This window comes from Otolemur garnettii, unplaced genomic scaffold (genome assembly GCF_000181295.1).
Source record: "Otolemur garnettii isolate 467f Iridium unplaced genomic scaffold, OtoGar3 scaffold00031, whole genome shotgun sequence".
In the NCBI taxonomy this organism is placed as follows: domain Eukaryota; kingdom Metazoa; phylum Chordata; class Mammalia; order Primates; family Galagidae; genus Otolemur; species Otolemur garnettii.
The window spans coordinates 18171949-18194011 of NW_003852426.1; the positions used below are offsets into that span (position 1 = coordinate 18171949).

General features: G+C 36.7%; 1 protein-coding gene and 1 non-coding gene across 2 annotated transcripts in view; both read right to left on the minus strand.

Moving 5' to 3' along the window:
• Positions 1-22063, minus strand: part of PTCHD4 (patched domain containing 4) — a 210924-nt gene that overhangs the window by 131997 nt on the left and 56864 nt on the right. The window contains exon 2 of the mRNA XM_003789252.1: positions 20907-21387. Coding sequence (XP_003789300.1) covers positions 20907-21387 — 481 coding nt within the window. The remainder of the gene's footprint in view (positions 1-20906; positions 21388-22063) is intronic.
• LOC111725121 lies at positions 2670-2771 on the minus strand. Its single transcript, XR_002773263.1, has one exon. It is a non-coding gene; the product is annotated as a U6 spliceosomal RNA (small nuclear RNA).

The window sequence follows — 22063 nt, forward strand, 5'->3', positions numbered from 1 at the left end:
ATTTAACCCAATTCCTATGTAAATTCATGACATCACCACCTGTGTAATATTTAACAAAAATTATGATATATTTAAACAGAGATGATAAGCTTTAAATGAATTGTGACCATGTGTTTAAGGGAAATACATTTGTATTAGTAATGTTTTCATATAAATGTGTGTTTATAACTTGACAGTTATCATTAACTTCATAATTATGTAAACTACAAACACATCAAAGATTCCCTACTTTGCCATAGGTTAAATTCAATCTTAAAGCAATTACTTCAGGGTGATTGCATTAAAAATAATTCTTTTAGATGAGAAAGTCTTTATGTCATATAAAGGTTCAGCACAGATAAAGAAAAACAGGAAGAATAGCTAAGGTACATGTATGTGGCTACAGTTTCAGAAGATAATTACCAATGATAATGCAGCAGAAATAAAAAAATGTTAAAATTAAAAATATGATGTAATGCACAGGTAATTTGTCATAATATATATACTATAACTTGAATAGGGGAACTTCAGAGGTAGGAGAAACAATTAGGTAATTTACAAGTAAGATTTTGCTTAAATCCTGCAGACAAATTTCCATATCTTTTCCCATGGTAAGATTTTTCTGGATACCTTTAATATGAGTGTAAGGTTAGCTCCATTATTTGCAATAAGATGCACAATATGGGAATTTCAAATACTATTGTCATCATTCCAACATTGTCCATTTACTTACGATTTTTATTCACCAACCATAATGCGTGTATTTTTGTGATTCCTTGAAAGTTGACTTTCTGCTCACTGCTGCCTACCTTAGCCATAGCTCCTGTTCTTACCGATCTTTTAAGCTGACATAGTTGAGTCAAAATTATCATACAGGTAGGATTGCTTTTATATGCCTTAAATAAATATTGAAAAAAGTCCATGCAGTACACAATGAAGAATATGCTGAAATAAATGGTACAAGGACAGACATTAGGGCACAGATGTAATTTTATGAAGTAATTAGCTAAGATGATCTAATATATTCACATGGTAATAAAATTATTTGCAATAGCAAAGCATATGCATAGATAGCAAGATACTGTATAAAACTCATTTGTTGAGTCTTAAAATATTTTTAACATTATTACTTGGAGATATGTAAAAGATACAGGAAGAATAATTTATGATATAAATATTCCTATTTAATTTTCTTGACTTAGAAGAAATTCTTCATTTAATGGATGGTGAAAGAATTAGTTGTAATTACATAAAATTCATGCTGATTCAATTGCTACTTATGATGTATATTCATATTCAGATAACTTTTTATTGCTGTGCCCTACTTTCACTGTTCATTTAAGGAGAGGAAAGGCTACCATTTCACTATGAATATTTTCATTCAAACACATTCCTTTTTTTTGATTTAAGCAACATCCATGGCGTGTACATTGTTGACAAAAACTTACGGTGATGTTGCTTAGTTATAGTGAAGTGAATTTTTCTTTTTGTGATTTTATTTGCTCTTTTTCTCATGGTTGTTCTGACTTTTCAATATCCAAATTGTTTATTTTTCTAATTTTATTTCTGAACATTTCAGAAGTAGACATATTTTGGTTGCATAATTTGCTTTTGTACATTTTGAGTCAAAGTTATAAGTGTGCCGTTCACCCAGAATGTATTGTGGGTGTGGTACTGTATTGTACCAGTTCAATGTGAATTAACTCCACCTCTCTTCCTCCTCTCACCCACTTGGTTCCCACTGAGTTTTACTTCTTCATGTGCAGAGAAGTGTTGATTGACTAGTTTAAGTATTGAGTACACATGGTGTTTATTTTTCCATGCCTGCAATACTTGGACAAATGGTCTCTAGTTCCATCCAGGTGGTTACAAAAGATACTAGATCCCCATTTTTCTTTTTAACAACTGTGTAGTATTCTACGGTATTCACATATATGCTACATTTTATTAATCTACTCATGTATTGATGAGTGTTTGAGGTGTTTCCACATCTTTACACCTGCGAATTGTGCTGCTACTAGTTATAAACATTTGAGTGCAAGTGTCCTTTTTTACAAGATGTCTTTTTTTCCTTTGGGTAAATACCCAGTAGTGGGATTGCGGGATCAAATGGTAAGTCTACTTTCAGTTCTTTGAGGTATCTCCACGGTAATTTCCATAGTGCTTATACTAGTTTGCAGTCCCCAACAATGAATGAGTGTTCCTTTCTCTGCACGTCATGCCCGTGTCTGTTGCTTTGGGACTTTTTGGTAAGAGCCATGCTCACTGGTGGTAGGTGATATCTCAACTGTAGTATTGATTTGAAATTCCCTAATGATTAGAGATTTTGAGCATTTTTTTCATGTGTTTGTTGGTCATTAGACTATCTTCATTTGCGAAGTGGGATGGTTTGATTTTTTTCTTGCTGATTTGCTTGGGTTCTTTGTAGATTCTGGTTATTGGTTCGTTATTGGATGTATAGAATGTAAATATTTTCTACCATTCTGTTATGTTGTCTATTTACTCTATTGCTTATGTTGTTGGTTGTGTAGAAATTTCCTGATTGAGAAGGTCCCATTTGTTTCTGTTGTTGCTGTGATTGCTTTTATGGTCTTCTTTATAAATTCGTTCCCTAGGCTTATATCTATGAGTTTTTCAAACACTTCCTTCTATAATTTTTATAGTTTCATGCCTTAGGTTTATTTTTCATAAAATACACAGAACTCTTCATGAATTTGCATGTCCTCCTTGCATCCATGCTAATCCTCCCTGTACTGTTCCAATTTTAGCATATGTACTGCTGAAGCAAGTCCTCTAAGTTGTTTTGAATAGTGGATAAAGGAGATCTGCTTTATGATAAATTTTAACATACATTGGACTAATTATGTATTCAAATATATGTGTGTGTATATATTAATAATAATGTATTATCTTATGTAAAATAAGTTATATATACATAAACTTTTTCTCTTTTATGTGATGAGAAACATGTCTCTGTGTTTAGAGAATGTGGTAGACAGTTTAAGTTTTGTTTATAGAACTTTAATTAGTCTAAATCATTAACTACTTGTGCAGATATAGAAACACAACACACTCAGCATGGAGACCTTAAATACAGCCCAAGCCCTTGTGTTTGTATTTTAGCTCCATCACCTACTATTTGATACGACTTTCAGCCAATTATTAAAATTCTTTGTGTACTATTTTCCCGATTTATAATAACTGTTCCCATATGTTGGATTGTTGTAAGGTTTCAGTCAATTAATGTCCATCTCTGGCACATTATGGCTGTTATTAAATATACATTGTCAATCTTCCTGGCTCTCTGGCTCCCTGGCTCCTTGACCACAGAATCTGCAGAAGTATCGTATACAGGTTATAGATTTATAAACATTAAATTTGAATATTTTTATTCAATGTGTATATTCTCCAGTGTACAAATTACATCCTTTCCTATTGTCCTGTATCCAGGTAAGCAGCCTGCCTCCTGAGGTATTTGTGTACAGAAATTTTTGATATGGAATGTACGTGACTGCTCTAAGCTGTCTTCAACTGCTTTACGATCCTGTATATCTTAAAGTCATCAAACTGTTGAATCTAGTCTGCCTAGATGCTTCGTTGTGTTTTCTATCAATCTGGTTTAATCAAATTCCAGCCCATAGTACTTCAAAAAATGATATTTTTGAATAATAAGTTTTAAGAGTCACTATGAACATTATTTCTGTTTTCACTCATAATACATATCTAATTGAAGAATAAGATTGCCAGAAATATAATCTAGTAACATAGGGATTTGCATCCTCTCAACATTCTGATCATGGGTATGAAAAGTGAGTCACTGCAAGGGAAACACCTACATAATACACACTCCACACTGGTGAAGCTGCAGCATCAAAATTTGGATAAAGACATTCTACTGCATATTTTGAAATATGTTGTTCCACATTCAGATTAAATTTCTCACAGTTGTAAAACTTTTCTTTTAAGAGAGAGATCTCAAGGTATCCAAATAAAAGTCATAATTGGTCTACAGTAAAACTAAGCTTGAAAAATTTGCACTTGAATATTATCTTTTGGATCAAAATTGTACATTATCACTTGGGAAATTACATAAAGACAAAAATTGAGCATAATATTAATATGTAACACACATATATATCTAAAAATACTCAAACCATGATGGCTTAAAAACAGGGGCTAAAATAGTACCTACCTAGCCATTGAAAGTGATATTTAGGAATTTAGTTCCAAAGGGTTGCCTGACATAAGAAGTCTTATTGAGGCACCTTGTCCACTTCAAGTTGGGATCTCAAAGGCCACAACTTCAATGCAACGACACACTAGGACTGTTTTTCATCCCTCACTCCCAATCAAAGAGCATTTTAGAGAAACTCATCTCTGTGCAGATCAGAGTAGGAGAGGAGACGTTAAAAGTAAAAAAAATATTTAAAAAGTTATATTTATAGATGGGTCTTTGCATACATTTACACAGTTGGATGAGAACCTGAAGATGTGAACTAGACAGAGATGCTTTCCAGTTAGTAGTGTCTCCAAGTTCTAGACTAATATAGAGAGCCCCTTTGGAAAAGGCAGCACTGTCATAGGAACAGGAAAACATCCTTACATTTTTTTCAAGGCTATTGACTATTACATACTCATAGATAATCAGGTACACAAGAATAAAGGTTATCGACCAAAGATCTGCACAAATGACAAACAGCAGCAAAGCCATAAAAACTTCCAATAGAATAATTATAAAAATATTAGAAATCTATGCTTATTTTATTAAAGGAATACATAAAGTTGAACGTATGTTTAAATAATAGGGACACATTTAGACATAAGAGATACACAAAAGAACTAAATTAAACTTGTAAAGATAAAAAAAATCTATTAATAGATATTAAAATTTGATGGATAAGTTTAGCAACAGCCTAGGTACAGCAAAAGAGAAAATTAGTAGAGTGTTCTAGTCAAGAGAAGAAATTATTCAGAATGCAGCTCAAAAGGAAAATACAAAAGAAGTGTCAGAGAGATGGGAGTTATGATACAGGTTTGATTAGAGTCCAGAAGAAAAGAGAAAAAGCAAGATACAAATAATATATGAACAGATAAAGCTGATAGTTTTTTAGAATTTATAAAGAAAATAAACTATGTAATTAAGCGAGCCAATGAATCTGACCTGAGATGCATGCAAAAGAAACAAAATAAATACAGAAACCAAAGCTCCATCTAGGTATTTTATAGCAAAATTACAGAAAACCCAAAACAAAGAATCTTAACAGCACTCAGTGAAAAATGCAATAGAATAAAGATGATAGAGAATCACGTGAAAGAATTCTATACCCAGCAAGAATAACTCTTAAGTATGTATGAAGACCAAAAGACATTTCAATAAAACAAACAACAAAAACAAACAGACAAAAAAAAAAAAGAGGGGGGGGGTTTCGCCAGCAGAGCATCTCTTAAGGAACTAAATAAAGTTCTTTAGAAAGAAGAAGGTGAACTCATATAATAGACCTGAGATGCGAAAATAAATAATAACAAAAAAGTAGTGTGTGTGAGAGAAAATGTAAAAGACCATGAACTATATATATATATATATGTATATATATATTTTAAAAGACCTAGTGAGGTTAAAAAATAACATAAGAATTAAAGTTAGAGACAAAATAGCACATTAAGTTAGGCGGAAGTACAGATGGAGTTCAAAGGATCTAACTTCTTAATTATATATGAAAGAAAATAAAGTTTTTGATCAATTTCAAATTTTGGTAGATTAGGTATGCAGATTGTAATTTGTCAAATCACAAAATCAAAAGCCCAACTTTTAACTTTTAAACTTTCAAAAGCGAAAAATAGAATGATAAAATATATTGTTTGAAGACAAAAAAAATTAACAATAAGAAACAATGCCATATAGACATGTACATAACTAGAAATAAAAGATAATTATGGCAGATTTAAAGTCAATAATACCCAAAGTAATAATGAAGGAACGAAAGATACTGAATTCTTCCAATAGGCAATGAAAATCATAAGCCTGGATAAATCTCCATATTCAATTATAAACAATCTATAAGATGTATATGAAAAATCTAACAAAACAGATTCACAAAAAATTACACAAAAACACGTACTTGATAAAAAATAATTGAAAAACGTGTACTTGACAAATATCAACAACATATTCTGGGAAATCTATATTAATATCATAAAATAGATATTACAACAAAAAATCATTTCTATGGTTAAAACCACTTTACAATGATAAAATATTTCATTTATCAAGGTAATATAATAATATGTATGTATGTACATAATGACATGGGGGCTAAAATCGTAAAGAAGAGTTGGTTATCATACCCCGTAGTCTAGGGCTCCATTTGGATTGTAGCTTTCCTAAGATAGCTAACAATTAGTTTCATAATAGTGTTGAGTACATTGGATACTTTTTCTTCCATTCTTGAGACACTTTGCTAAGGAGGACATTTTCCAGCTCCATCCATGTAAATATGAAGGAGGCAAGACTAAGGGGAAAGAAGAGGGGGGAGGGGGAGGGGCGGGGGAGGATGGGTGAAGAGAATGATATTGTGGGGATCATGCCTATAGTTTATTCTATTTGGGTACAGGTGAATTTGTCTAAAGGTTGAATATAAATGTCTTAGCATAACAATTATGAAAAAGACATGATGGCTATGTTGGCCACCTGGATGAGAGTTTTCCAAACTGCATGTAGAAGTAACACACTGTATCCTACGAGAGAATTAATGTACACAATTATGATCTAATAAAAAAAAAAAGAAAAAAAAAAATAAAAAAAATAAAATACTGACTTAAAAAAAAAAGAGTTGGTTATCATAAAAGTCAGGCTACTGGTCATCAGAGAGGAAAGAGTTGTGATTAGGAAATGATACTCAGGAGGGTTCTGGGATGTTAGTAAAGTTCTATTTCTTCATCTGAGCAATATTCACACATGTGCTAACCTATAAGTAAAAATATACAGAGAGGTGTAATTTTTACACTTCTGGACGTTTTGACTTATCATTAAAAAGCAGGCTGCACAATGGCATATACAGTCATCTCAGTTTTAGTTTCTATCTTTACGTATTTATATATTTATCTAAGTATGTCTTGATGTCATCAAAGAATAGACATGAAATTTTCAATCCATATTTGTGTCCGAAGGGTGGTTTTATACTTTCTTTTTCATTATATGTTTTGCTATAATGATTCTGTATTACTCTTATAATAAGGGGAAAAACGAATTAGGAAAAACACACACAATTTCTACCCCCAACCAGAAAGAAAATAGGGTTTCCAGAGAGAAGAGAGGTGAACAGAAGGATGTGTGTCACCCTGAAAAATGAAAGATGAATAGGTCTTTTGAAAGTAAGGCACAGATACTCAATGAGAAGGAAATACTTGGAAAGCAGCAGTGCTGAAAAGGACTTCAGGGTGAGTGTGGACAGCAAATTAGACAGAAGCCTGCAGTGTAAGGTGCCAGAAATGAGCGCCAGTGCTATTTTGGGCTGGAAAAGCAAAGGCACCATGGCACAAAACAAGGACAGGCAGCCTCTTATATCTATATATTTGGAAAGTCTGACTGTAAGGCAATAATTTTATATCAAACTGCTTTTAGCTTAAACTAGGTACAAGGAAGAAAATAGCCACCATGACCTAAAAATGATTATGGGGTTATGGAACTCACCAATGAGATAATTTTTCTATTTGCTTCATAGAGAACATTAGCCTCTTTTAATGCCAGCCTTAAGTTTTACTGAGGATAATGGTAAAAATGTGTATTTTTGAGAAATTTTTTTAGGCTATTTCTCAAGACAGATATATCACAATAGCTTAGATAGATACTAGATACGAAAGAAAGCAGATTCTAGGACTATGAGGTAGGTGAAATGAATCCTGGCACCAGACGGCCTCTGAAAGGAGAGGCAATGCGTAGGTATTAAGGACATTGTGAATTGGCGATGCCACGATGGCAGGCAGACTAATGGCAGCAGATGTTCAGGTGTCAGGTGGTTTTCAAAATCAGGTGGGCAATGCAGACTGCCCTCAGCTCCACTGATGGCCCGGGGGGAGGTGGTCGAGAGTAAGATTCATTTTATTTGAAAAAGAATGGCTACGAAAAGTTGGGCAGTGAAGGACTTCAGGGCCAGACGTTTGATCCAACCGGGCATTGGGGTGCTGTATCACCTCTAATAAGATACTGAGACACTCAGCAGGACATAGATATGCCTCAGATGGCTGGCAGATTTCTCTCCTGTCAACTTAATTAACGAGATTCTTTCATTGAGAATTTGGTTTTGCTACTGTACCTTCAGAAGAAAATTTCTTGACCCACAAGATAAAGAGTATGACTTTGGGATACAGTAGAATGACTGATACTCCTGTAATTCAGTCTTTTGGCAATCTGACTCTATTATCCCTGGCAACCATAAACCCTCAAGGCCTCGAGCCCTTTGCATTAGTTTAACTTGTCTACAGAAGAGAAAGTTAGTGTGATGTAGAATCACATTTCTGCAAATACTTCCAGAAAATGAGGAAAGTATGTGGGTAAATCAGTTGACTGTAGCAGAGCCACCCAGGCTATAAAACACACTGAGTTCATCTCAAGTTTAGTTTCTATCTTTCATTATATTTTAAGATGACACTCCGGAATGGCAAAGGTGTGGCAGTTTTAAAACTTAAAGAAAAATTAATTCATAGTAATTCATCTTTAGACTAACTCTTTATGGAAACTTGTCATGTGAAATTAAAGCTAAGAGATGGCTGGAAGCATGAGAGGGCAACCAGACGTCTTGCTGACTAAAACAGTCTCAGGCCCTACAGTAGCCAGAACATCCCAGTAAGCTTGTGGGGCTCCATCAGCTGGCCTAGTCTGGGAGCCTGAAAGGAAAACTTAACAAATCCATATTCTGATCCTGGCAACACATATCCTTGATATGGGTCTGATGATTTTACTTATTTAACAGAAACAGCTGGCTTTCCTTACTTCCTGGCCAATAATGAATTCATTTTCATGATTGAAGGGACATTAGAATCTTTTTAAACCCAAAAAACAGCTCCAAGAACGAAAAGTCACAACTGTTGGGCTAAACTCTCAAATTTGGAAATCCCAAACCTCCTTGCTACCCAATCACTTGCCATTGTTCTAAAATTTATAAAAGACCACGTACAATTCACACTCAGATTTATATCCAGTTCTCTTAAAAATAACCCTGACCTTTGCTGTAAGCCTGTAAAATTACGAGTCATTCATTCAAAAAAGAATTATTGAGAAATTACTTGTAGATCTCTAAGAATCATGAAAACATGGTGATGTCAAGTTGCCTTGCCCCGTGCCCGGCAGGGGAAAGGAGGAGGAAGGTGACGGAGCTGCAGAGTGAATCGTCAGTTCACGGCTAAGTGTCAGAGTGAGCGCTCATCATGCTCCTCACAGTCTCGCCCCAAGTCTACAAGTTAGGCGCTTGCATTGGTCTTTTTTTGTCATCACATTTGCTTTTCATTTGATGAAAAGAATCTCTCACTTTCCCTATCCTTTAAAAAAATTTTTTTTCTTGCTAAAAAAAGTAGCTTCACTTTGTACCCAGTTCTTTCTAGTAAAATTATCTCCTTTTCCTTCCTCCTTGGAAGTTTTAATATGGTTATACTCCAACTGTGCTTTTTCCTATGTCACCTCAAAAGCTATTAGTAAATATTCTTAACTAATACTATATTGATTTATACTATTAAATAAAATATTTCATTTAGAATGTTACCTTTAAAATGGCAACAATCACTGAAAATATATATCCCTGACCTGAACATGTCCTTTTCCTACTGAGGCTAGGTCAGTGTGAGGAAGCAGCGGGGAACGAGGCAGCATCTTCTTTATATTAAATTCAAGTTCAGGGTTGTACTGAGGTTGATTTATTAAGGGAACTCAGTGATATCCAGAAGTCAAGTGTTGAACATCAGAGTCTTTGCTTGGTCTGGATGAGGGCATTGCTCAATCATTAATAAAGAAACCCCAAACTACAAAACGTAGATATTTGATGGGTACGTAAGCCACAGTGTTCCAGGAATGCAGGTGGCGATCACTGCACAAGAATTTCTCAATTCTGGGAAAGCTGAGAGTGGCCTCTGGGACCCTCAAATAAATATAGAGTATTTCTCATCTTTCTCTGCCAATTTTTTTTGTTAGATAATTGGGTTGAAATTTAGATGAAAATACTGGCTTGAAAGATAATTGAATCTAGGAAGTAAATCTCTAGTCTTTAAATGAATTTTATATGCAGGGACTTGTTTTTCTTCAGAAAAGCAATGCCACAAACCTGCTGCATTTCCACCCTTCAGGCTCCAGAGTTTTGATCGCAGCCTTTACTTTAATGCAGCACTACAATAAATCCCCTTCTGGTGAGCAAAGAAAGCCACCTTGCACCAGGAATGGTGTTTCTCAGAGCACTCTGACACGACAGCCAAGTCAACTTCAACTCATGAGGACTGTTTAGCTTGTTTCAACAGACATGAATTTGAGGATGGCCTAGATGTCCAAGCTGGAAACGTGGAAGTACTTGACATATTCATGATTCCACTATGTGCTGGATAAATTGATGCCACTCTCATTTCCCTCTCTGCTTAAATAGTCAATCCACATTCACTGACTCAAGAGGTATAAATCCAGGGGAACATATCCGTGCACAGCACAAGGCATATTTACAGATCTTTCCATTTAAAAGTCTACACTAGCATAGCAGCTACCCTTGAGATAAGCAAGATCATCAAAATGGGTCCATATGTTTTTCAACCTTGAGGAATATTGTTACACAGAGATATTCTTTCTTATTTCTAAACTCGAGCAACCCCTTGAGGAAGCACATTAGTAATAAAAAGTGCAAGAGACAGAGGTGGATTCCAAAGACAGTTCAGAATCTTAAGGAGTCAAAAAAATCACTAGTAACGTCAGCCCTATACAATGACAAGTATATACCATCAATTCTACCTCAAATGCTTGGCATAAAATTCATCTTCTTACTGTTATGCTACTATTCCTTCCTTATTTACCTTTTTCAAAAGGTCTAGCAAACCCAGTTAGTGAGAGAATGTCTCGATTCAGTATAAAGCCCTGACCTAGTAGGCCCGTGTGAAAGCTACAAAAGAGATACAAACAAGGAAATAAACAGGTAAAGAAATTAAAACTAAAGAATAACATACATAACAATATGGACATTATGATATTCAAGCTAAAAGCAGCCCAAAGCTAAGACTTGTCTTGCTATGGGAATTCCAGATCACAAAATCCATCAATGTGTGAAAAATGCCTACTATGGGCTCTTTAGACAATGGTGAACGTGCCAACTAGATTCAGTTCTTCCAATATGCCAAAAATCTAGATGAGTTGACATACAGAACATGTCAAATAAACAATTCTGATTAAACAGAAAAAGTGGAAGAGATGTTAAGAAACAATCAGTCTAACTTCCTCATCTCATCAAAGAGGAAGATGCAGGAGGGCCAGGGAGAAGTGATCTAGCAGGTGAGAGGGAGGGACTGAACTAGACTCCAAGTCTTCCATCTCTAAGTGTCTAAGCACAGCGGTATGTTCACATCATTGGCAAGTCTCTGCCCACGGTGATGACTGTTTATCACCAAAATGAGCATGGTTAAGAAACAGCTTCAACTAAACTTCATGGTGTCATAATAAGGTCCTTTTACATCAACGGTTATGATGGGAAGAATTCTGATGCGTTTAATAACCCTAAGTAAAACAGGCTCTGTGGCAATACCAATTTAGGAGAAAATTTCTAATTCCTTGGCATAATCATGCAAGAATTTTAGCCACTGTCAAGCCCACTGTGTGCTAAACACTGTGCTAGTTCATGCTTAGGGAAACAGAAGTGCCTAAGAAGTAGCACCCAGTTCCCTCATCCCTGGCGTCTGGCGCCTCCCTGGTACTGCTCCCAGCAGGATCAAGAGAAGCAGCTACCTGTGCTTCTGTGAGTTCTCCCAGCTGCTTCTGCATAAGTAGATCGTCAATGGCACCACCATCATCTGCTTGAGACATTGGTCCAAAGAAGTTTCCAGATAGTGTTTTTATAAGAATATTGAGTGTGGCCCATAATTTAGAAATACATTTACATCATGACCTATTATACATATATATTAAACTGAAACAAAAACATGACATACTAGCACTTTGGAATGTACAGCAACTTCTGATATTACCTATTCTTTTCTCTTTTCTTCTTCTTAACCAAAGATAAATGCTTGTCACAGCACATTAAGCTGATATAATGACTCTCCAACAGATTACAACCAATTTGGGAAACACCGTAAGTCCGTTCGTTATTAATTCCACATATATTCATTGAGCGCCTACTCCGGGCCAGGTGCTGTTTAAAGTTCTGGGGAAAAGCAGTGAATGGAGCAATGAAAATGCTCATTCTTTGGGGCTTACTATTCAGGGGAGACAGATAATGAACAAGTTGAATGGTAAAATACCCTATACTGTATTTTATTATTTTTTAATATAAAAAGTAACACGTTTATTGCATAAGATAAAAAAAAAAATCTGTGAGATCCCATGAGGATCAAGGGTAACCTCTGTAAGACGACTTTTCGGTCGAATAGGAAGAAGAGCAGAAGAATAAATAGCCTCCAGGAGGGTTTCAGGGAAGTGGTGTGCTGAGGACCAGTTTTCATTAGAACTGAAAGGTAAACAGAATATTTGGAGAAGAGATTTTGTAAGCAGTGAATCTTGGGGATGAATGACTAATGTCCAGAGAACACGGGTATAGGAAGTTCGGAGAAATGAAAAAATTGGTCAGATAAGGAGATGTACAGAACCATAAAGGAATGAGGGTCCCACGCAAAGATCTGGAAATCTTGGGCCTTCCTGATTCCTTTATGAGGGAAAAAATGGTTAGCAGTAGCGCTAATGATCCCCCCACGCAGACTGATGCTGTGTATCTGTACGTCGGGTCATTTCACTTCTCTGTCAAACCTCCAATAGCTTCCTATCCAAACCAAAGTAAAAGAGCGCAGACCTTCAGTGGTCTCCAAGGCCCAGCAACTCAACAAATCTGACTTTTGCCGTTACTCTTCTTTTTCCATTCATTTGCAGACGTCCAGGTCAGTTTCTCCCATTTGCTAATATGTCATTCAATGTGTCTATGGCCATCACAACTCTTGTTATAATTTTCGATGATTTCAAATTCTACAGGGTAAATCCTTTTTCAGGCTTCTTGGTCCTTTCAACTTCTAATGTCCTCAATCCTAGATTTATGTTCAACACGAAAATAAATTGTAGTCATTTGCATTAGAATAATCTCTTTTCAAGACCTGTATATCAAGTATCTCTAGAATGTATCTCGTATCTTTCTAGCTTACTCACTGGATGACTGGGTGGCAGACTTCATTTTACAAGGTAGCCACAATAGTAGCTCCCATTCCGCGAGCTCTTCTGCAACGTCAGCCTGCCACTCTTTAATCAAAAAGTGCACTCCTATTGCCCTTCTCCTGAATTTAGTCTGGCCTTAGTGATTGGTACACAGCCAATAGACCATGATCAACCTTCCAACTTTTGCCTTTCTTTTTTGTACCATTTTTTCCCAGAGCCTTGAGATGCCACCATAAGAAGTACAACTACTCTGAGACCACCATGCAGGAGAGGCCACATTTAGTTGTTTTGTTCAATATCCCATCCTGTCTGAGACTGCCCTTCAGGGATGCCAGACTTGATACCAGTCATTGTGGAAGGGGTTCCCCAGCCCCAGATGTTTAACCTCCAGGCACTCAAGTCACCCTCAGCCACTGGGGTTACCTCAGATGAGGCCCCCTACATTGAGAAGGGCTGACCCTTCTCTACCTTGTCCAAATTATTGACCCACAGAATCCAAGTGCACAATAAAATAATTATTTTACACTAATAAGTTTTGTGTTATTTGTTATATAGTCACAGATAATTAGAGCAGACTACAACCTAAAACAATTCTCTGTCCTCAGGAAGAACTGTAGTGTTTCATCTTATTCATTTTTTTATTATAGTGATGATAGGGAATGATATTGTCATTTCATTGCATACTGTAAACCTCACTTTTTTCCTGATTAAATTCATCTCAAAACCTACTTGATTCCTCTACCCAGATGTATGTGGTTGGGGGTTAAAAAATTAGCAACTGTATTGAGTGATTTCTCTTTTTTATTCATGAACACAAATTTCAAGTGACTCTTTAGTGTTTTCTTCTTATCTTCCTAAATGTTCTTGCTTAATTCAGTCTTCAATTTTCCAAAGTGACTGAATCTATCTTCACTTTCCACAAATAAACACCTCTTTCCCGACATTTACTCTCAACTGATGACTTGCTTCGCATTTCACTGACTCTAAGGTTGAAGCCATAGAGACTCTCCATACACTTCCACATGCACATGCCACAACTTATCGGGATCTGTCCATATATTTTGCCTTTCCTTTCCTTACAGTAGATGAACTTTTATATAAAGCCAATGACTCCACTTGTGCTCTGAATCTAGTCCCTTCGCTCTTACGTAGTGGTATTGCTTCTGAAATTTCCTCCTCTCTCTTACTATGGTGTTTTCTTCTTCTATACATTTTCATGGTGCAAGCTCTATTAATATCCCTTTAATGCAAAACTTCTTGAAAGAATCTTTGCTTTCTTCCCTCCAAGCTCTATTGACCTCTTTAAATTACAGTTTCATTCTCAGCAATCCCCCAAGCAGCACCTGCAATGTGGCAAGAATGGTTATAAGTGATGGGAATATATACGCATCCTGAGTCTAATCCTTTCATATCAGCATCCCTGCTCCCATGCTATTTCACTCAACTATTATATCCCCTTAACAACCTTCATATTACTAAGTCAAATGGCTCCTTCTCAGCTATAACTGCACACAATTTCATCGTAGCTTTTGGAGCAACGGGTCTCTTGCTCTTTTATGAAACTCTTTACCTTGCTACTGGACTACTATCCTCTCTTGGTTCTCATGCTGTGTCTCTGGCCCTTCTCAGTGTCATTTTCTGAATCATCCTCATCTTCCTAATTTCTAAGCATTGGAATGCTCCAGGGCTTGTATCTCAGGTACCTTCTTTCTTTTTTAAATCCATATTTATATTTTTAGCTAATATTATCAGGTTCTATGACGAATCTCAAATCTTTATTTCCAGCTCAAACTTACAAATTTTACCTCTGAACCTGATCTATGTGCTGTCTTATATCACTAATTCCACATTTCTCCAGTTGGATGCCCACTAGGTGTCTCCAACTTAGTAGAAACACAAATCAAAGTTTTGATTTTTTTCCCCCTCTGACTAATTCCTACGTCCTCTATACTACAGTTAATGAAAACTCCATTCCATTACTCATTTGGTCCTCAAAGTGCCAGGTCAGCCTTGAATCCTCTTTTTTTTATATGCCATATCCAGTCCTTCAGTAAATCTTGTTATTTCTATTTACAAATATATATCCTGAGTCTAATCTCTTTGTATCACCATCACTGCTCCCATGTTATTTCACGTAACTATTATATCCCACACAGATCTTTCAATGTCCTCTTAGTCTTCCTGTTGAGAAGGGACACTAAGGCATGAGTTTCAAGGAGGATGGGAGGGAAGACTGGCCCATGGAACCAGGAATCTGGAGTGTCCATAAGAATGTGGGCATGAGGTAAGCTAGGTAAGCAGCATCCAGAGAGAAAATAATCAATGATCAATAGAAAAGGGAAATAATGCCCACAGGCACAAGGAGGCCAATGAATGAATGCCTTGCAACAATTTAAACAGAGAGAAAGAGGGCATTTATTCCCTTGCACTGGCCTTTGTGTCTCAGCATCTCTCTCCCCGTCTCCCCTCCTGAGAAGGACCCACTTCTAGCTCCCTTTGGAAGTGCTCTAAATGTTCTTTTTGTTCTTCCTAAATGAAATTTCTCTTTGTTACGCTGAGATGTGTGCAGGCTACTCTCGCTCACTGTTCACACTTCCTGTGCTGCTCTAGTATTATTCTCATTTCCCATTCATTTTTGGTGGTAACCGTGCCTAAGTTAAAATTTCTAGTTCAGCCAAGAAACAGGACCATGTTGAATGGGGACCCCCAGCCCCCATCACCTATAACCATTCTTCCTCCATTGCTGATGAATTTACATAATGCAGCCAAAGAAGGCTTCAGACCACACTCTCCAGTCTCCAAATAGCTTTCCATCTCACCCAGGGTAAGATCCAAAGTATTGATTCATGGTGCCCTACACAATCTGGCCCATTACTAGCTCTTTGACCCCTTCTCCTAACATGCAGAGAGTTGCCCACTCAGCTCCAGCCACACTCACACCCTTCCTCTTCCTTAACTTCCTCAAGCAAGGTCCCATCTCAAAGCCTTTTCACGGATTATTTTCTTGGCCAGAGTCACTCTTGTCTGGTGACTACGTGACTCCTGCTTTCACTTCTTTCAGCACTCTGCTTCAGTTTTATCTTTTAGAAAGCCTTTAATCTGATCACCTATGGTCTCTATACCTTATGATGCTTTATTTTTATTCTTTATATTACTTATCAGCAATATAACATAGTTTATAGTTCTTTTATTTTATTGTACTATCCTCCCCTCTTCAGGTCTCAAACATAAGGTTCATGAGGATTAAAAACTCGATTAGTTCTGTTCAATGTCTTTTACTCCAGAACCAAAAATTCTTTTGAACCTAGCAGATGTTGAATAAATATTTGAATAAATTAATAAATAAATGAGCCTGGAGCTAGCTTGGGATGACTAATGAAAATCTGTATCTGAAAAAAAGAGAGAAAAAAATTCTGTGTCTGAAAACCTCTGGACTGTGTGCAAAAACCAAGTCATCAGTATGTGTTCAGTGGTGTCAAGCTGAGTAATGTGAGATTCTGAGCACATAACACAAACTCGCAGTGGACAAAAAAAAAAAAAAGAAAGAAAGAAATAATAGTGAACCAATGCTACTAATGTCTCTGGCAACTATCCACAAAATATCAGCAAATTGCAGCGTGAGCCAGCTTGGTGTCTAGGTCTGATAGTAGCCCATATTTCTCCTTCCAGAAAGAGGAAACACATCTACATAAGGCAAATGAGGTGAAAAAAAAGGGCTAAGAATGAGTAATAAATTAAATTAGTGGCATTCTCATTGGTTTGTGCTTAGAGAAAAGATGTTAGGCTAAAACTAAATGAGGTCATTTTAGGGATTTTGGAAAAATTATTCTAATTCTGGATTTCTCTCTGAATACTTTTCTAAACTTAAATCTGGGATGTATAATTTGACAAATATAAATTTACTTATGGGAACATCAGGACAAAGCACAAAAATTGGCCCTGGCTTAAAAAAGGAGAGATATTTAGGTATAGCATGTATGCCTCTGAAATGACAGTGGAAATATTAAGCAGGTGATTGACCAGAGGAAAAAAGAACACGCGTGTGCAGTAATAAGGAGCTAGGCAGTCAAAGTTAAAATAGCTGAGCTGGTTCAGTCTGAACCACAGACACCACTGGCTACTAACTCCAGCTTTAGAGATGAGCTCTGATGAGGGTTGATGGTTTGAATCCTAGTGTATAGTGGAGTAAATGTTCACTACCTCAAATAAATCATTGAAGGCTGATAGAGATAGAAATAGTTTACAAGAAGAGTTGGGCTTCTTTCCCTATACCCAACTAACCTTGGGTTAAGCAATTTTGACACCATGTAAACTGTAATTCACCCAAGGACTGGTTTCATCCTGTGCTGCATGTACCAACACTGCATGGGACGTATGTGCCAAACTCAACTTACATATGTTCCATATCCCTTTGCACCTTGCCACCGTCTCAGCAATGTGCTTGCATGCCTCACAGCTTTGTGGGTATGCAAGGCTGGAATTTTTACATTCTAAAATCTTTCCTTTCTTCTCTCTTAACACTATAAGTCAAAAAAGAAGACTATATATTAAAGGTCTGAGGATAATACATACCTTAAATGTTTTTATAAAGGAACAATTAAATTCTAACTTCAATTGTAGAATCTTCAGAATATAAGACCAATAAGTCCAAATCCTTCATTTTATGTACAAAGGACTGTGGTAAAGGGACTGTACATAACTGCCCAATATTGCCCAGAAAGTTGCTAGAGAACCTGGGATGAAAATTCGAGTTTTCTGGAGCTGGAACATATTCTTCTTAGCAAAGTATTTCAAGAATGGAAGAAAAAGTATCCAATGTACTTAGCCCTAATATGAAACTAATGTATAGCTTTCATCTGAAAGCTATAGCCCAATTATAGCCCAAGAATATGGGGAAAGGGAGAGGAGGGGAGAGAGGAGGATGGGGGGAGGGAGGGTAATTGGTGGGACCACACCTACAGTGCATCTTACAAGGGTATATGTGAAACTTACTAAATGTAGAATATAAATGTCTTAACACAATAACTAAGAAAATGCCATGAAGGCTATGTCAACCAGTTTGGTGAAAATATTTCAAATTGTATATAAAACCAGCTCATTGTACCCCATGAGTGCATTAATGTACACAGCTATGATTTAATAAAAAACAAAAAACAACAAAAAAAAAAAAGAAAGAAAATTCAGGTTTTCTAATTCTTTGGACTGTTCCTTTTATTTCAATAGTACCCACTATTGGGATCGTTGCTACCATAATCATTTTATAAACAAAACAAGCACAACCTAACAAATTCACCCTTGATGGCGCAGAACTCTTAAGTATGTATATGTTTATATGTAAGGTCTTTTATTGCTGTGTTTTCAGAACATAAGAGAAACGTTTCTTTGAGGACATTTCAAAGACTTTAACTGCAGGAATACGCAGAGGGACCATTAACCAGTCTTTTCTAAAGTCCACATCCAAACCACCTGGAGTTTATTTAGGAATGTAAAGGTCACTGGGAAAGGTGCAAAGTGTGTGCGGAAGGGTCTGGATTTTTTCTCACTGTCTTTTCGTGTTCATTATTTGTTTAAGGAAGGAAAACACTACTCTGGCTTTGTAAAGACTATGTTATAATTCAACATCAGTAGGGGTACTTTTTCTCCTTATTTGTATAGAATTTGTAATTCCACTTTTTCCTGAGAAGTCTTTCCATTACCTAATTAGTTCACCAGCAGTTTTAGAAAAAGCCCTAGCAAGCTCTAATGTGTCTAATTTGTCAACCTGGAATGAATCATGTTTCCTTTGTGAATCATGCTGTATTCTTTTTTTTTTTTTTAAAGACTGAGTGTCACTATGTCACCCTCGGTAGAGTGCTGTGGAATCACAGTGCACAGCAACCTCAAACTCTTGGGCTTAAGCAATTCTCTTGCCTCAGCCTCCCAAGTAGCCTGGACTACAGGCATTCACCACAAGGCCTGGCTATTTTCTTTTTTTGTTGTTGTGCAGTTGTCATTGTTGTTTAGGCCCGGGCCAAGCTTGAACCCACCAGCCTTGATGTATGTGGCCAGCACTGTGCTACAGATGCCAAGCCAATGTTGTATTATTCTTATAAATCTTATTTGAAAACACAAGACCAAATTCAAAAAACAAATATAAATAAAAAATATTTGAAATACAGACTTGTCCCTGGTGGCAAAAAGTTTTTATATAGTAATTCATTGAGAAAAAGAGATTTTTTATTACTAGTTGAATGTGCAATTATAGATGGTGTACAGCATCCAGGAAGACTCAATTTCTTGAACCCAAAAGCTGTTTTCTTCCTATTCGTCACTGAATCCACTGCACTTAACATGCCAGTTTAGCTACTGAAACTTGCTAAAATTTATTGAGAATTTACTATGTGTTATGAGATATTAATTATTGATATATAATGTTATTTTTTTAAAAAAAACAATTCTTTGAAAATGATACCATTTTATACAAAAAGAAACTGAAGCTTAAGGAGATTAAGTTAATATGGCCACAGTGAATTTGGGTTTCTAGATAAAGCAGTTTGATCCCAGCACCAGGAATATAAATCCTTCTTTGCAATGTTCTTAAAACTACTGGCTAAGGTGAATAAAAAGGAGGAAAGCTGGATCTGATTTTAACCTGGAGAGTGAAAAACAATTATTTTACAGCTGAAGACTTTTGCTCATATTAGCTCACCACCTAGAGGGTATATAAAGCTCACATCTCTATATCACTACCCACGGGGAATTACCTCACATCTGATGCATAGAACTCTTTAGGCAGGTCCATAGATATTACAATTATCATCTCTTTTCTGATGAGACACCTCAGTCCTATTGCTGAGCCCTCACTCATTTTTATACCCAGACTTGATATTCTCTGCAAAAAGACATACACGCACACATACCATGAACACATTTTCTAGACCATTTATACCTAACTAGGAGAAAACTTATAAGAATGGACAATCTTGACTGAAGATGCTCGTTAATTATTTTGCCAGAGACGAAAAATATTAGAAGATATATCTAAGCAGTGGCAGGAATATTTTGTTTTATAGAAGTACGAGAATGGAATGAATATATTCTGTGCAAAACCTCTGAAATGAATTAATTCATAAAGTTTACTGATGAAGTTATTTGAGATTAAGTCATCCCATTGGTTTTCAGAATTTTCATCTCATAATAGTCACTCATGGCTATCATCAGCTTGAGGATGGCCCGGGAATACGAACCCCCAAATTTTGTTTGAAGTAGGCTTTATATCTTCCTAACTCTCTTCTCATCCTCTCATCGAACCTGACCTACGATTTTTGAAGCATCCTAATGTCGTGTTATCTAAAAACCCTTGACAACATTGCATGAAGTGGGAAGATGGTCTGTTCATCCCATAATTTTCCGAAAGGCCCAATAACATGAAACAGACACAATCCCAGGCAAGACTTTACGTCATGACACAGACACACCAAAATTCAAACAGATTTCCACCTGAGAATTCAAGAAATGTACTACCTTGCCCCAAACCGGTAAGAATCCGATTACCACAAGGATGGATAGTTACCCATGGCGAAGAACGGGACTCCCAGCAGGGTGGAGTTGTACTTCCCGTCAGTGAGGAAGAAGATGCCTGCGGCCGTGACGATGGCAATGCACACGGTGAGCACCCCCAGGAGGCCCAGGAAGGGCTTACTGCGCAGACAGTCCTTCATGGAGCTGGAGAGGGTGGCGGTGGTCAGGATCAGCACGAGGCTCACCAGGACTTTGCTTCTGGCCAGGATGCTGGTCTTATGAAAGTCTCTCCAGAGGCTAAAGGATGCTAACGAGTAGAGCTGGAGGTCCTGGTGCTCCTCCTGGAGTTTCCTCATAAGCTTACAGAACTCATTCTCCCACTTCTCCCCTATGAGGTCCTGGGTGGCAGAGCCATAGGTCTGGAGGTAGTAGGTGATTTGAATGGCTCTGGCTGACTTGACCCGCTGGTCCTTGCTGTTTGGTACTTCCACTACCCCTCCCAGCTGGTGTCCAATAAAACCGTTCCTCCCATCCTTGAAAACAGAAAAAGGGAAGACTTAATTTACCAGAAGGATGCACATTCCAGGGAACAGGTTCTTACTCTAGGTGAAGGAGCTCAAGGTAGTAAGAAATATGTGCTAGTAATTGTGAAACTGATGTGGGGTGGAGAGGCAAGTCAGCATTGTATATTCAACATTTAGAGCTACATGGGACACCATGCATAATGATCAGATTGGAAAAAGATGCAAAGAGTATTATGAAGCTACACAAGAATTGCCACATGCATAGAAAAATGTAGATACCTATTTTGAGCTCACCCATACCCTCATTCTCATCCTTTCCTTCTGTAGCAATCTAGTATAACTCATTACTGCGGGATTCAATTTTATGATTCAGTTTCAGCCAAAAGTGAAGCATGGCATGAACTAACAACATTTCAAAAATTAAAATAATTATCCATTCTAAAAATAATACTAACCTTTCTAGGGTTAACACATACACCTACACCAACACTCACACAAACACACACAAGCATGAATAGCCTTACTCATTCTCTATATTCTGGGGGTAAATTGCATATTGTACAGCAGTAAAAAAAGGACCATTTTTTAAAATTAACAAAATGTTTCCTAACTATCATGTGAGTACCTGTTCGCGCAATACAATGTTCTCCCCAACAAGTATAGGTTGACCTTTTCCTACAGATGA